This window comes from Haliaeetus leucocephalus, unplaced genomic scaffold (genome assembly GCF_000737465.1).
Source record: "Haliaeetus leucocephalus isolate CR32 unplaced genomic scaffold, Haliaeetus_leucocephalus-4.0 Scaffold848, whole genome shotgun sequence".
Lineage (NCBI taxonomy): Eukaryota > Metazoa > Chordata > Aves > Accipitriformes > Accipitridae > Haliaeetus > Haliaeetus leucocephalus.
The window spans coordinates 16,325,502-16,340,621 of NW_010973284.1; the positions used below are offsets into that span (position 1 = coordinate 16,325,502).

At 40.5% G+C, this 15,120-nt stretch overlaps 1 protein-coding gene across 1 annotated transcript in view; it reads right to left on the reverse strand.

Annotated features, from left to right (window-relative positions):
- Positions 1-15,120, reverse strand: part of TGFBR3 (transforming growth factor, beta receptor III) — a 107,187-nt gene that overhangs the window by 57,214 nt on the left and 34,853 nt on the right. The window contains exon 2 of the mRNA XM_010582628.1: positions 13,569-13,753. Coding sequence (XP_010580930.1) covers positions 13,569-13,753 — 185 coding nt within the window. The remainder of the gene's footprint in view (positions 1-13,568; positions 13,754-15,120) is intronic.

Sequence of the window (15,120 nt, forward strand, 5' to 3'; positions counted from 1 at the left end):
GCAGGGGGGCTGCGATGCATGCGAAGCACACGTGGGGAAGGAAAGCCCTTTTCTTTTTGGATTACTGCCAGGCACAACTCAGTCCTCAGGGAATGGGTCTGAGTCTCTGGTAGCATCTACTAGGTGTGTGGAGGACTGAAGTTTATTTCCAAGACTCAGGTAACACTCTAATTCTAAAATTAGCCCTTTGCTTATTTTTTTATTGCTAAATATATGGTTGCAAATGGATTGACATTGCCTGGACCTTCTCACCCATACTCTACAGAGAGAACCAGATTGACTAAACAGCAGTTATAGCTCAATTGTGAAAATCACAGGAAAGATTCACCCCGGCATAATTTCACTGAAGCTGCTGGCATTAAGCCAGAGACTGATGTGGTCCTATACGTTACCTTACAAATAAAGAATACTACTGCACAGTCTGCTGACCCTTACAATCTACCACCCAGACTGGAAAACAGGGTTTCAGCAAAAAGAAGGCAAGAGAAAAGAAAGGTTGAAAAGGACTACCCCACTATGATATACAGCCCACTGCATGCTCTTCATTAAGAAGTACAGAAACCTTTGACCAAAAGGTGTTTGAAATCTCCTTTTTTCTTTTTTTTTTTCCACTTCTATTTGTCCTGCAACAGGGGCTAAAGGTCAGGGTGCACTGTACTAGACAGACAGTTCCCTCCCCAAAGAACTTACAAATCAAGACATTCAAGTCCTGCACCACATGTACGTGCCAACATCCACTAACAAACTATTTTGAAGTATGCATAATCTTCCCAGAAGGCCTCTCTAACATGAAGATGTATTATTAATGATTCAGAGGAAAAATGGCAGCCCCAATGCATATGTTCAAGAGGAGAACTAAGCAAAGCTCCCTTCACCCTCAGTGAGGATGGAGCATTACCCCTGCATTTGGCAGCTGTTACGTTCAGAGCAATGTACTCAAATGGACATACTGTCTTTAACGAAGATTTAAGGTTTACCCTCCGAATCAGCTTGAAAACTGTCCTGCCCACCCACTAACACAGTAGTTGTATCCAACAGCCTGATGAAAGAGTGTCCGTTAGAACAAAAGCCTAAGAGCTTGCAGCATATTCAAACATTATTTGTAGTTCTCCCGCTAGTCTAAGTTCTGGTACCTTTCTAGCCCTAGATATTAAATGACAAAGCTGAGGATCTGTGTAACAGGATGGAATTACAGCACATTTAGATCTCTTCATATGGATTCGTAATTCAGCTGCGCCAGACAACAGACTAAAAAAGCAAATTACAAGCAAAATTTAGTACTATAACATTATCAAATACAACATGTGTAAGACTAGTACAGGATAGCATAATGGCACATTGTATGGCACTAAACATACCACTCAGTACCTAGCAGCACTATTGTTTGTATCTGGCTCATAACTGATGTTTTACTGCACCAGTGATACGTTCTCCTCAAAGCATACAAGTAGGCAACCATGCTGGCAAGTTTTTACTGGAAATGCAGTGACCAAAGTGCCTGTTCAGAAAGCACTACAGCTTGGCATAGCGTCAGAAAGTCCTGACACAAGACAACGTTACAAAATAGTGCTTCTAACTTCATGAAAATGTTGGTCTATTTTTGTCCACAGCTCAGTCACATAATTTACCTTCAGACAAAAATGTAGCCAGTTAGTTTCTAGTGTTCCAAAGTTGTTCTTTTAAGCTGGAGCTGCCAAATGTGGTCACATTATGTTAGATGCTAATCATTTATGCAAATACATAGGTAATCAAAAAATTAGGACCAAAGCTATTCTTGATACAAATAACTTGGCAAACAGGCAGGACAGTTATTGAAGTCCTATTCGCACTAAAAAGTGGTATTACTGTCACAGTGTGAGAATAATAAAAGGGAAGAAACTTGGGGCTTTATATAAGGACAGCTATTTCAGAACACAAAGGTAGTAACTGTATTAGCATAAGTCATACTCACACTGATAGAGCTACTTCTGTGACAATGATCTTTAAAAGTATAACCTGAAGAGTTTACTGATAAATTTTATGTAGAGATCATACACACGTATAAACTCCCTACTTTAGCTTCGTTTACCTGAATAATACAAGATCCAGCTTTCCCTATGCAAATATATTTCAACCTGGTTTTTATGTCTTCCGTGTTACCTCATGCATTATATAGTCTGGAGAAACAGAGTTCTCCTGAAAAATAAAGATTTTTCAAAAACAACTGGCTGCAGCAAAGAAAGTAGACAGTCTCTGCACAAGCATCTCTGCTCAGCTCTGCCAACCAAATCTAATCTTCACGTGCTATCCCCACTTTGCAGAACAAGGGCTGTCCATAGTGACCAGCCCCACAGTTTGTTCAATGGAAAGCCCATGCCCACCAGTGCAAGGCTGGGACCACTTCACCCATTCTTCCTGTGACCTGAACTAGACGCTCAGGCTCCCAAAGATTAAGTGAAACCATCTGTGCCATCTGCCCCTCGACAAAGCTGTCAGGCTTCCCAGCACTTGGAGGCTTAAAACACGATGTTTCACTCAGCTTTGCGTAAATCAGTATATGTCAATACTGTTCACATGCTATATAATGAATCCTAAGGGGAAAGTCCTCCTTTTATACATTTTGTGGGAAAATTTCTTGTTAGCTTTACATCTGTTTAAGGGCACAGGATCGATTCCCATAAGTCGCAAGTACACCATCTCCCCTACTGTTGTTAAGTGGCCTATTCACAAAATGGTACCAAAACAGAGTAAGTTTTACTTTAACAATTAAGGTAGAAGACTCATGTGAAAAGGAAACGTTTCCCCAGACAATATTCTATTCTGCATTTATGAGTACATATATTACAGATCTAAGCTTTTATTTGGTGAATCTGCTGGGCTGCAAAGTTTAATTTTATACTCTTCTTCCCTTCTCCCATCCCTAAACTATTACCAGGTAGTTGTGTAACATAGTGCCCGATGCCCTGAAAAAACAAGGGGGGGGGGTGTGTGTGTGCAGAATCACTAGTATGTTGGAGGATATATGAGTACATACTAAAAAGCAGCTCCTGTCCCAAAGAAAATGCTTCTTAAACTGACAGATAAAAGACAGATGACAAACTTCTGCCAGGACCATTTTCTTTAAATGCATTTGGGGCGTTCTGAGCAAATCTACACAGGCTTTTCCAGGTAAACACAAGTTTCTACTGCCTGTATTTTCAGCATGTTAGATAGGTGCTAGCCACCCAACCAGATTTACATAGCTGCATTAATGTACCACTACAGTATTGATACATCTTGCCGCTCAACAGGTCTTATTAGTCATAGCTCAGTATGATACTAACTGTGGGTTCAGAGACTCACTCTTAGCACTATCTCACCTCTACCAGGCTCTGATGGTAGACACAGCAAGTTCATAGTTCATCTCAACTGCAAAATACCATGCAGATGTAACATAGCACACAGTGTCATAAGAACATCATGGCAAAACTGGACTCTGAATACAGAATTTCCAAATCTCATGGTAAATCCTGAACAGATGAACACTGTTTCAAAAGCTGCAGGTGGGGAAGGGAAAGAGGCTGACACAATGCAGCTTCACAAAGCAAGAAAAGATTACAAACAAACATGAAATAGATGACAGAAAGACTGCAGGACAAAGGGTTATGTCATTTGCAAGCCCTCACATATAAAACAATTTGCTCCTCGAAGGTTTTGCAGCCAGACCACACATAGATCCAGATGACTGGAAAAAAGAAACATCATTCTGCAGGTGTCTTTTAGAGAGGCACAGTCACATAGGAAAGTGTAAAATGTGGAGTTCACATTTTTAATGAACATGTAAAACTAAATCCTTGCTTTCCAAGCCAGGGTAAAGAACAGTGTGTGTGCATGAGTCATATAAAACTGAAAACCTAAGCAGCAGCACCAGATTTAGGAAACAACTTTGTTTACTTTATTGTCAGTAACCCACCAGCCTGAGTAAGAGCTGGTGCAAGCGTGTGTCTGTAATACATACACTCTTATGTGTATCTAAAGTATTAGAAATTCAACACAAAGGAAACTGCTTTCAGAAGATTAAAAGTAACTGTAACGAATACATTGTCTCCCTACTCCCCTGGGGCAGGTCTTCATTCTTCCCCAATTTTTTCTGTTTTCTAACTTCAAAAAATAATCAGAACTTTTACTCTCTGTACAACCAAAACAGTATTTTGTGAATATTTCAAATAATGAATTTATGATACTGACTACATGGAAAGAAAGCAAAAACACCAAACCCCTAAGGAACCAAATTTTCTATTTCATCAGGCCTACCCATATAAGTAAGACTACTCACACCTGTATATACTTGCCATGTATAATCAAAGCCATGAAAAATGACAAAATTCTCCAGAAGACATTACTGAGGCTGTCATGCAAGTACTTTCTTGCACAATTATGCCATTCCATGCACTTATCTGCACTGTGTTGCTGATTCTTGCTTGAAAACAGATTTATTGAAGAAAATACTGGCTTGCTTTCCAGCTAACAGTGTAAGAACGAACTGCTGCTCCTTGCATGCAGTGTTTTTCCATGTAGCGTCAGGTGTATTTTCAGTGTCTGCTTTACTTCATTGCAAGTATCACTTGAAACCCAGTGGAGGAAAGAAGGCATGTTCAATGGTCTGTTCTGAAAGATACCTACAAAGCAAGTGCCACTGTGTTTCTCTGCAAAACTCATGATATACAGAGTCACATTTCCCAACAGGCCTCAAAACATCACTTACGTATTCACATGCACTAGCAGATTGTGTCCATGCAGAAGAAATGAAGACCCTGCTGCTTTGGGTGATGACAGAAGAGTGAGTCAGACCTAACCAGTCTTCAGGGTTAGAGAATGCTGATTATATCCGGAAAGGTGAGAGATTTTAATACTTCCCCCTCACTAAAGAGATTTGGTTCATCACCAAATATTACCTCTCATCTAGAAAAACTAACTACTGCTACCATCATGTTTATCACATATGGCATGAGCTCCAATAATAATAAAAATATTTCTGTATTATAAATTGCCATGGCAATTGTTAGAGACACTATCAGCTATAAATTACCTATAATTCCTTCAAACTTTTTCAAGCAGTTTACGTTTCAGATGTTTGTACCTCATGGTGGTGCTATTTTCGCATCTTCTCCTTTAAATAACAAGTTTTACTACTGTAGAAGTGCTCTGTTTATATTTCACAGGGAAAATAAGAGACTCTTCTAGAGAAACACAAACTTGAGTACATAAGTGTCATCAAAAGCATGATCTACATAAAAAAACCCAAACACCCAAACAGTTAAAACATTTGTTCCCCTTCCCATATCTTGCCACTGCAAGGTTTTACTTTTTCAGCTGATAGAGGAGCATGGCTGTCAGGCACAGCAAGCTCCACACAATTTATGTTGGAAATTTTCCCCAATGCTGGGAGGTTGGAGGAGAGCGACTTCATTAATTCCAGCTTTTGGTTCAAACAGACACTCCAGAGAACAACGTAAACATGACCACTCATGACAAGGGTTGCTCCAACATCTCACACACAGATGCATATGAGCCCAAAGCTAGACTGGAACCTGACCATCGAGTTTGTGATATAAATGGACTCCTGGAAATGTCTTTACTTCCTTAATTATCTTTTTCTTGGGGAAAGTAACTACAGACAAAGCAGTAATTTATAAATACTCCAAGGCATGTCAGATAGAAGCTTTGAGGAAGGAACCGGAGACCAAGAATGTGAATCACAGTTTATAATAACAATCAAAACACATGCATCTGCCTGAAAGAACATGGGAATGCATGTGCACAGTGTGCTTACACACACGTGAGCAACAGAGAGGGAGGAAGAAGAGTCCATCTAGTAAAGGCAGCAGCAGCAGCCCCATTTCTCTCTACAATCCTGCAACAGCACATCAGTACCTGTGGGCACTCACAGCAGAGGAAAACAAGAGACTCCAATTTTCAGCTTCCAACGGGTCATTTTAAATATCATTTTAAATAGCAGTCAGCAAAACCAAAAAATTTGAGCAATCAGAAAAGTCATTCTGGCATTTTTCCTTCTGAACCCTTTAGCCTTCTGTGATGGGCCTTGGCATGGCTTCAGACACCGTTCCACACAACTCTCTGAAACCGAGAGCAGGTCTCACTTTCTGTGCGCAGCAAACAGTCCCGTTTCTAAAAACGGAAAACGCCGAGGGTTTGCACAGCACTTTCCAAGTCATGAGCAGTCACTGCTGCCTCTTTAAGGGTAGACACGCATCAAGCCGTGCTCCTGCACGACAGCAGGCTCTCCATGAACAGGCTCCTCCGGCCGACACATGACTTCCTCTGGCAGTTCTGGTGGGCAGAGCTTGAAACAATTGCCAAATCCAATGACCAACAATCCTGAGCTGGCTAAAAACAACCCACAAAGACTGCAGTCCAGAGCAAACAAGATGAAAAAGCCACATGAAAAAAAGGCTGGATTTTATGCAAGCACAGATGCTTCAAAGTGCTAACGAAGGGAAGAGGGGGAAGAGGGTTGTGAGGGCTCTTTAAGAAATGGAAGCTGAGGTGGCTGTTGGTTTGTTTGTTTTTTAAAGACATGGCAATGCAGTGTCCATCACTCGAGGCAATTAAGACATCAGTGTCATTTTAGTGTATTAGCTGTGTGGGAGTTGCAGCTTTCAGTAGACATGGCATCATCTGAGAAAGACACAACGATTACAATTTCTGTGGAGCATGCTGCCAGTATCTTTAAGGCTTTATAAGGTCTATCATGTGCTTCGCTTCTGAATCAGACCCATATTCTGGCAGCCCAGAAAGGGCTCTTGGGCAAGGCTGTGGGGAAAGGGAGTAACAGCAGCCTGCGAAACCACCCTGGTGAGCCAGTGGAGCTACCACAGGCTGTGGGCAAGCTTTGGATAATACCCAGGATCAAGAAATGCATGTGATGAGGGACTACTGCTTTCCAAGCAACAAATACAAGGTGTTCCTGAAGTACGTCTGCCACAGTGTCACTCACAATTGACTCCCAGACCTCACTGGCACGCAGCACTGGTGGAAGCAGTAATTCATCTGGGCTTCCCATTCTCGATCTTCTGATGTGGGCCCCTTCCCTCGCTCTCACAAGTGGTATGCAAAACACCGTGAAAGAAGATTGTCATAAAAAGGAGCAGTCAACCTCAAGCTTGACAGAGAGGTTTGCAGGTGGCCGAACTCATTTTCCACTGCCACTGTGCAGATCCTGGTTGGACTGATAACATTGCCTGTACATGACTTTGTGAGCCACAGATCATCAAGGAACAAGCAGTAACAGGATGAAAATGATCAAGTTGATCTTGATGGGCCCAGCATAACAGGAGAGCTGGCCTGCATATATGAGGTTGAAGCCAACCAAGTGTTGTGGAAAATTTGAATATTACGCACCCACCCAGACCCAGAAATGGTATATCTTAAAATGTTCACAGTGGCCCACAAAAACATGCAGTACAAAAGTAAATACCGCTTCTTGGTAATGTAGGAAGAGGAAAGATCTACAGCCCCACTGAAACCCCGACAGCTGGGGAAACTGGTGTGAGCAAAGCATAGCGTACGTGTCACAGCAAAACTGCAAAGTCAAGCACAGGAAGCACGGGGCAAGAACTTCCCAAACCGCAGAAGTCACTTCCCAAACTACTCTGGAGTCTGTCAACTCCCAATACTGAGCTGGATGGCTACATTACTTAGGGTGTCAGACTCCAAGTGACAATCTTTCTTGAAAGACACTCTCTTGTTGGTTGACTCATGAAGCCGGATGAGATCAGCCCAGACTTTTATCAAATCTCTCCCACGCTGCAGTCTTCATTTTAGGGTTTACCTTCTCACATTTGGAATGAGATCCTTTGCCATCAAGTTACCTGTTCTCTCATCTGAAGTCTCACCTCAGACTTCTCCAACCCCAGAAAGACAAAGCACCTCCACTACTTCCATCTCTTCTCCTTCATCCCCAGACAGACTGGGCAGCAACATAGCCACCTGCACCACTCCTCTCTCAGGCCATCTCACTATAGGTAGTTCATGCCACTCCTGGTTCAAAAACCCTGCGTGTCCTTGCATTGCCACATGTAAGTCTGCTGCCAAGCAAAGGCAGTCAGAAAGTGGAGAGGCGAGAACAGCAAAATACCCTCACAATGTTCAGATCTGGTCTGTGTCTTGGCAGAGGCACAGGCACGGTGCTTTCTTTTATCCTTGAAAGCTTCTTCTAAAGCAGCAACTCTTTTTCTTCAAAGCAAAGGCCTTTGGCCTACCAGAAGTACCAAACATACCCATGTGCAGGAGTGTAGGCTTCCCACTGTACCACAGTAAACAAACAGAGGGCAGATGCAATGCAGCCTGGCAAACCAAGCAACATGTCCTTATTTCCCAGCCTAATTCTGCACCACATATTCCGGTCAGCTCACCAGAAACATCAAATTTGTACAGCCAAGCGATCTGGCAGTGCACAGATCCAATATTAATGTTAGTGAAGCCTGTGGTCTTACTCAAAACTTTAATCTCACAGAAGTAACAAACTCTTTATTCTTGACCCTCTTATTTTAGTATGAGTTTAGGACTGCATAGGATAATGATCTAATTACTTCAATTTGGACTATTAAACCCAAGCTGCAGGGTGCTTCAAAATTCAAAACAAACTAGCCTGTCTTGTCAGTTTTAGAGCAGCTGGTCAGGCTGACACCAAGAGCTCTGCACTAAAACCCCACAGTAGAAAAAGAAGCTGACCTTATTTTTACTATACGTGAGATCCTGAAGTCTCAGAAAACAGCTTAAGTGGACATTTGACTGGTACTAAATGGAAACTTGTTTTAACAAATGCACTTTTAGAGGAAGAAATAAACAAAAAGGAACCAAACAAATGACTAGGTAACAAAAAATTCACTAACTCCAGCCATCAAGTAACAAACCTTGAACTCCTTTCCTGCCTGCTGTCAGCGCAAGACCTCCAGGCCCTCTCTGACCATGGCTCTGGTGCTGCAGGTCAGTATGTTTAAACCATGCCAGGAAAGCGGCCCCTTGATCACAGCTGAATCTCAAGGCTGTCCCCAGATCTCTGGATGCCCGAGCTTGAAAGAAAACATTTTTCCCTGACATAGCCTTGGGTAAGGCTGTTGTGGTGTTAAACTTCTGAAAACAGTTAAAATGAACACACTGGGAAATACAGTAAATATGCAGAAAAATAGGCAAAATGAACCAGGTTTTCATCACCCTTATTGTCCAGATCTTTTTAGTCCTAAAATACAAAAACATTGTGACATAGAAGAACTATCCTGAATTCAGGATGCACTTCAAATATCAGGATGTAGAAATACATTATTAGGTGACTGTTTCAGAGTCTCTTCCTGTCCCATTTTTACAATGTAGAGGATCTCTTCAGAAAGTACCTAAATATTAGACTTAAATAATTTTGCCCATCATTTTATGACTTTTAAGTGGGTCAGCTCAGGAACCCGAGATACATCACTAGTAAGTACCTGGCTATTACAATTAGTCTGCTCCACAGGAACTAACTGGCATTTTAATATCAGGTTTGCTCTCAAAGGAAAATATTTTTTATTATGATTTTTTTGCCAAGCAATACTGACTAAACAGTGGGGAAAGAGTCTGTCACATTATTACAGCCTCAGTGACATTACTCAAAATTATAAAAATAAAGATGAGTCCTTGATTTTCCTGCCTTCACTTCACATAACATGTTAAACATTTGTATCAGGCATAACATCTTAAAGCTATTGAGGATGAGGATGTCAATGAAAACAATAGTGAATCCATTGCCAGGAACTCTGATTCCATGTATTCATATGTATTCAAATCTAAGTATTCACTTGAGATTAATTTTATATGCCCCTGCTCCCCCTTTACCTATTTCAATTGTGGCTGCATGCCTGAAGCAGCTCAGGGAAATTCATCTGACAGCTACAATAAAAGAATCCTCCGTTAATTTAGGACTTGATAATATACCTAAGGAGTGACTTTCATCTTAAAATAATTTTTACATTTTTGTATACACATTTTTCTGGTGCAAATCTCTAGAGTTTCCAAGTGCCCCCACAAACAACAATTCTTTCTGTTAACAGAACAAGCAGCTTCATGAGAAAACAACTATCTCCTTTCTAAAAACTGGGAAACTGAAGCAGTGAAGATACCCAAAACTGAAGAAAAATTTATTGTAAGAGTTCAGTAGTTCCTGGCTTTCAGCTGAGACCCAGATCAGTACAGAAAAGCACACATTCACTCACTTCCCCAGGAATATTTGATCAAATAAAACAAACAAAAAAGGCTTGCATTTTTCATGCCAAGTTCAATATAAACACTTGTGACTATTACATGCACCCGTGTTCTATTTCCTATGATAAAGCATGGCCAATATGAATTGTGATAAAAGACATTTCTAAGAAATACTTGAAAAAGATTGGAACTTTTGTTCTTACTTGAAGAAAGTATCTTCACAGTCTCAACACGAGATGTCACCCCAACAGGGATTAACAAAGTAAATACAAATTCCTTGAAAATCACAGATATGATTACAGCATTTCACAATATGACCTTATATTTACCAGATTTCAGCCTGAACAGGAAAGTGCTAAGTTACTGACTTAGTTTTGCAAAGTTTGTTCAGAATACATAATCCCATACATTTCCAGCCCACCTTTTTTTTTCTTTTCCAGTTTACAGGGAAGAAAAAGCACCCGAACTTTACTAATCTTTACAAAAGCCTGCATGTGTTACAGGAGGAACACATGCCCCTGCCGTGCCCTCCCCCTGCTATGTTTAAATTTGCGAACACTTGTTGTCTGCATATTCTACACAAGTGTCAAAGTGAGTTAAACTAATGCATACATGTATGTTGCATATTTATGAGAACCAGGATAACTGCACGAGTATGTTTAATGCATGAGCCCTCCAAGGAATTTGCTGGGGGAAGTTTACACTCCTCCCAGCAAGTAAGGAATGTGTAATTTAGCAGCATCTAGCACAGGGCAGGTTGAAAACAAAACAAAACCTGACCTCCTCCCCCAAAGCAAGCCTTCACTTAAAGATTTTCAGATCTTGCATTCTGTGTTATCAGAACTTCAGCCAACCTCCGAATGAATGCATGACTTATTTTAAAACATGCTTTCGATGCTGCTGAATCCAACTAATGTACTGTCAAACAAAAATACTGGTTTTATTCTGGAGTATACTGGAAATGCTGCATGACAAACAGATCTCTACCTTTGCTATCAGCATTTGCAGGCAACAGGAAATACCTCAGCTGGTAAATCAAACTAATGTAACTTGAGGTGATGGGTACATTCTACTTTAAGACAAAAGGCCACTTGGAGTTGTTTTTTACAATAATGGAAAAGATAACATTTGCTCTGTTTTCCGAGTCTGATCCTATAAGTAAAATCTGATCTTTCCAAGTTGTTTACACTCTTTTGCTCAACACTGTCGCCAGGAAGCCTTGCTCCAGCTTTCCTGTGCATTTTTAGAGCAGCCATCTCCAAGGGCTGTGACTGGAAACTCGTTGGGAGATGGAAGAAGGAGGCTAAGGGCTACAAATTGTGAAATATATTCTGTGCCCTACACTTTTGTATACCACAGAAGTACACAGAAAAGACAGCTTGGGGCAAACTGTTTTCTTACCATAAGCACATTAGAGGAGGCACAAGCAGCCTCTTTCTGCTAGACAGCAACTATTTTTATTCAAAGCCAAATATTTAAATCTTTTATCGTTCTGTCAAGACAATTAGACAGCAGTGGCACAGCCTGCAACCTTGTGCATGCGTGACTCTAGCTCACGTTGTGTGTGCACACAACTGCAGAAACTGCACTGTTATGCAAGTAGTGCTAGGAGCATCGAACCAGAGGGAAATTTGGTTTTATGCAAATGTGTGCTTTGCAGTTGATTCATTCTGGTCTCTTGGGAGGTACAAGCTCCAGCTGTAGCCTGCCTCATCCCATCCCCAGGCACCTTTTAATAACTAAGCAGTTGCAAGTTTCCACTATATCATGTCCCCACAGCAAGGGCACTCTTCTACCCATTTTCAACAAAATTTGTGATTACCTTGTGAGATCTACCTCTTGTACCAAATTTGTCTATGACTTGCCAATGGATTTAAAGGTTCCTGGATAATGAGAGAGGCACTGACACATTCATAGCAGAATCATATAAGGCTGTTTAGTTTACATAAGAAACTATGTTACAAAAAAAAAAAAAAAAAAAAAAAAAAAGATTCCAACTACAATTTGGTTTTCATGCCCAGAGAACTGATCGTACCTACACTTTCTTCAGGCATTCACAGTGCACTCATCAGGCTGATAACTCAGTGTCTAGCAAACTAAGAAAGGCTTTAAAAAACAAAAACCCCAAACCAAAACAAATATAAAAATCTCTGTTCCTCATTACCAGCCCTTCCCCTCCCCTCCCAATGTGTAATTTCTCTGTGCATTTCGTGACAACTGCACTGAAGATGACCTGACATTTTTGATTAAGGGCAGCCAATGAGATGTCTACTGAAAAAATAGTAAATAATTTTTTCATCATACACTAGACATTTCAGACAGCATACATACAGAAAATGAATACAACAGCTGAAATCTTACGGATGCATACAATACACATTGAGCTGAACATACCACAAACCCAACAAGGCTGCTATTGAAGTCAGTGGAAAGACTTTGATTATGGCCAAGAGTATCTGCCTTTATTTAAATCACCATAAAAGACTCCACTTAAAAGTTCTTTCAGCACAGATTTAGACCCTCTTTTTCTAAGCTTCCGCCTGCTAGGTCATCATCTTTGTTCTCTCATTACAAATTCTGCTAATTGTGTACATGCATGTTGCTCTCACAAGACACAGTACTAAGGATTTGTGTGTGTAATACTGTAAGAACACGAACTATGAAGCTCAGCTGTCATGGCATGCAATGTTTTCTTTTCACTTCTGCACTCTGTTTTGATGTGTTTTGAGAATAAACAACAGTACTGCACAACTTAGCATCAAAAATTTTCTTCTTGTGCTGTTGCTTTCAGAGCAGCTAAAGCTCTTGCCAGTGTCTCTTCGAGTGCAACATACATAAAAAAGTAATTGGACTGTACTTAAGCACTACCATAGTCAGCAACACTTGCTTTCTGTACAGCAGTCCCCCCTCAATGAAGCATTAAGGATGTATTACAGGGGTAAAAGAATCTGAACTTAAATATTTGTTTATAGTGGTCATGGCAGGGATCCAAAGGTATTCATGTTAATTTACAACACATTTAGGTAAACGATCTGCTTTTGAAGACAGCCAATTCTGTAAAGGCCTGTTGTAGACCTACATCTGTTTCTTATTTCCTTTGCCCACCCCGCCACCTTTTTTAAGTATTCATGGTTGTGAAAGGTGGTGGAGAGAGTGGCTGGGTATGGAAGTGGTTTACTAATATGACATGCAAAGCATAGGTGGACAGTACCCATGCAAATTGCACATGCTTCTTTGTAGTCTTTCTGGTCACAATTCAGAAATAACTTTACTCAGCAAATTAATGTAGAACGATCCCATTTGCAGACACACTTGTAGCCAGGGATTTGGATGAAAAGTAATTTCCCCTTTACCTCTCTTTCATGATGGCCAAGACCCTCCTCGGGATTTCTGAGATTGAGGACGTGCACCTCTTGAGGCAGGCCTGTTGTGCCTCGGCTTGCACAGCCAGATAAGACTGTAAAACTCTCCAATAAGGCATGGACTGGGTGCGAATTGTTAACAGGCAATAAGACACATTCACTCCTAGGCACAGGACCTGCAGAGGAAGACACAGATGCACATCATTTGGAGAAAAAAAGCAATACATAGACTGCACCTGCCAAATAATGATCATCCTTTTGGTCACAAAACCCACGGGAATACAAGCAGAGGTTTCATGTTCATTGTCCATCAAATGAAGACATTTATTTCCATTGCCCTTTTAAGTTCTCCTGAATATGCTAACTCATTGGTTCATTTCTCTCTGAAAGTCTAAATTTAAAGTATGAATTCCAAAATTGAAGGTAGTCTTGTCTTTACCAGGGAGGAAACCAAGGATAAAAGAGGGGAAAAAAGCCAAAAAAAACCCACAAAACCCCAAAGGAGAAAAAACAAAGCAGTGATAGTGGTAGGAGGAATTGGTTTGTCTTAGATGTGAATTATTTGTTTCTGTCAAACACTGTTATCTCCAAACATTGAAAAATGCTATCATGTATATAAAACAATGAAAAGTTAATCTCTAGTATAAAGGTAATTACATCAGGAAGGATTTGGGTGAGTTGGATTTGTTGCTTTTGAAGCAGTGCTGATTTATAGCGAACGTTGTTCAAATACATTGTACAAAACAGCAGGCAACTGTCACATGATAAAATGAAATGTTTGTTTACTAAGTCTATTTTGTGTCTGACAGCAATTATCTACACTGATAACAGATATCTAGTCCAAAACAGAGTGTACGCCCTTTCAAATAATCACCACAGCATGATGTAGTGCCATACTCTTATATAGGACGTGAGACAGTGTGATGTGATATAGCAAGATAGCAAAAAAGCCGAAACATACGGAGCAGTTTACATTTAAACTGTATCTCAGGAAACTAAAGCAAGACAAATATTTATGAAAAGCAGCCTTGCTTTTCAAAAATGGCTCAAACCCACCCCTGACAGTAACAGATACAATATGTTTTTGATTCAGAAGGTCACAGGAGAACCTAATTGACTTAACCCCTAATTTGCACCAAAGCCACTCAGATAAGAATGAGACTCACATGAACCACTCAGTTCAGAGGCTGCAAGGCATAAAAGAGAATATAAGGTAAAGACAAGATTATGATTTTTTTTTTCTAGATAATGTACATCTGCAATTGAAGTAAAATGCTTCTTTTGAAAAAAGTTCAAAATGAAAGAAAATCCTCAACTGATCAAATGGCAGAGCTCTGCCTGGTTTTGTGAAGTCTACATCCAGCTATTTAGCACTAGAGATCATTTGATGTTGGTGTACACGTATGTTTAATTATATTAACACTGACCTACACTTTGCTGGTTAAAAAGACAGTTCACTCAAGATACAGTTAGCAGCTGGCCATTTAGGAGTCAGAGAGTCCATCTTAAAACAGACTTTATCTGGAAAAAGCAAAGCCCCTGA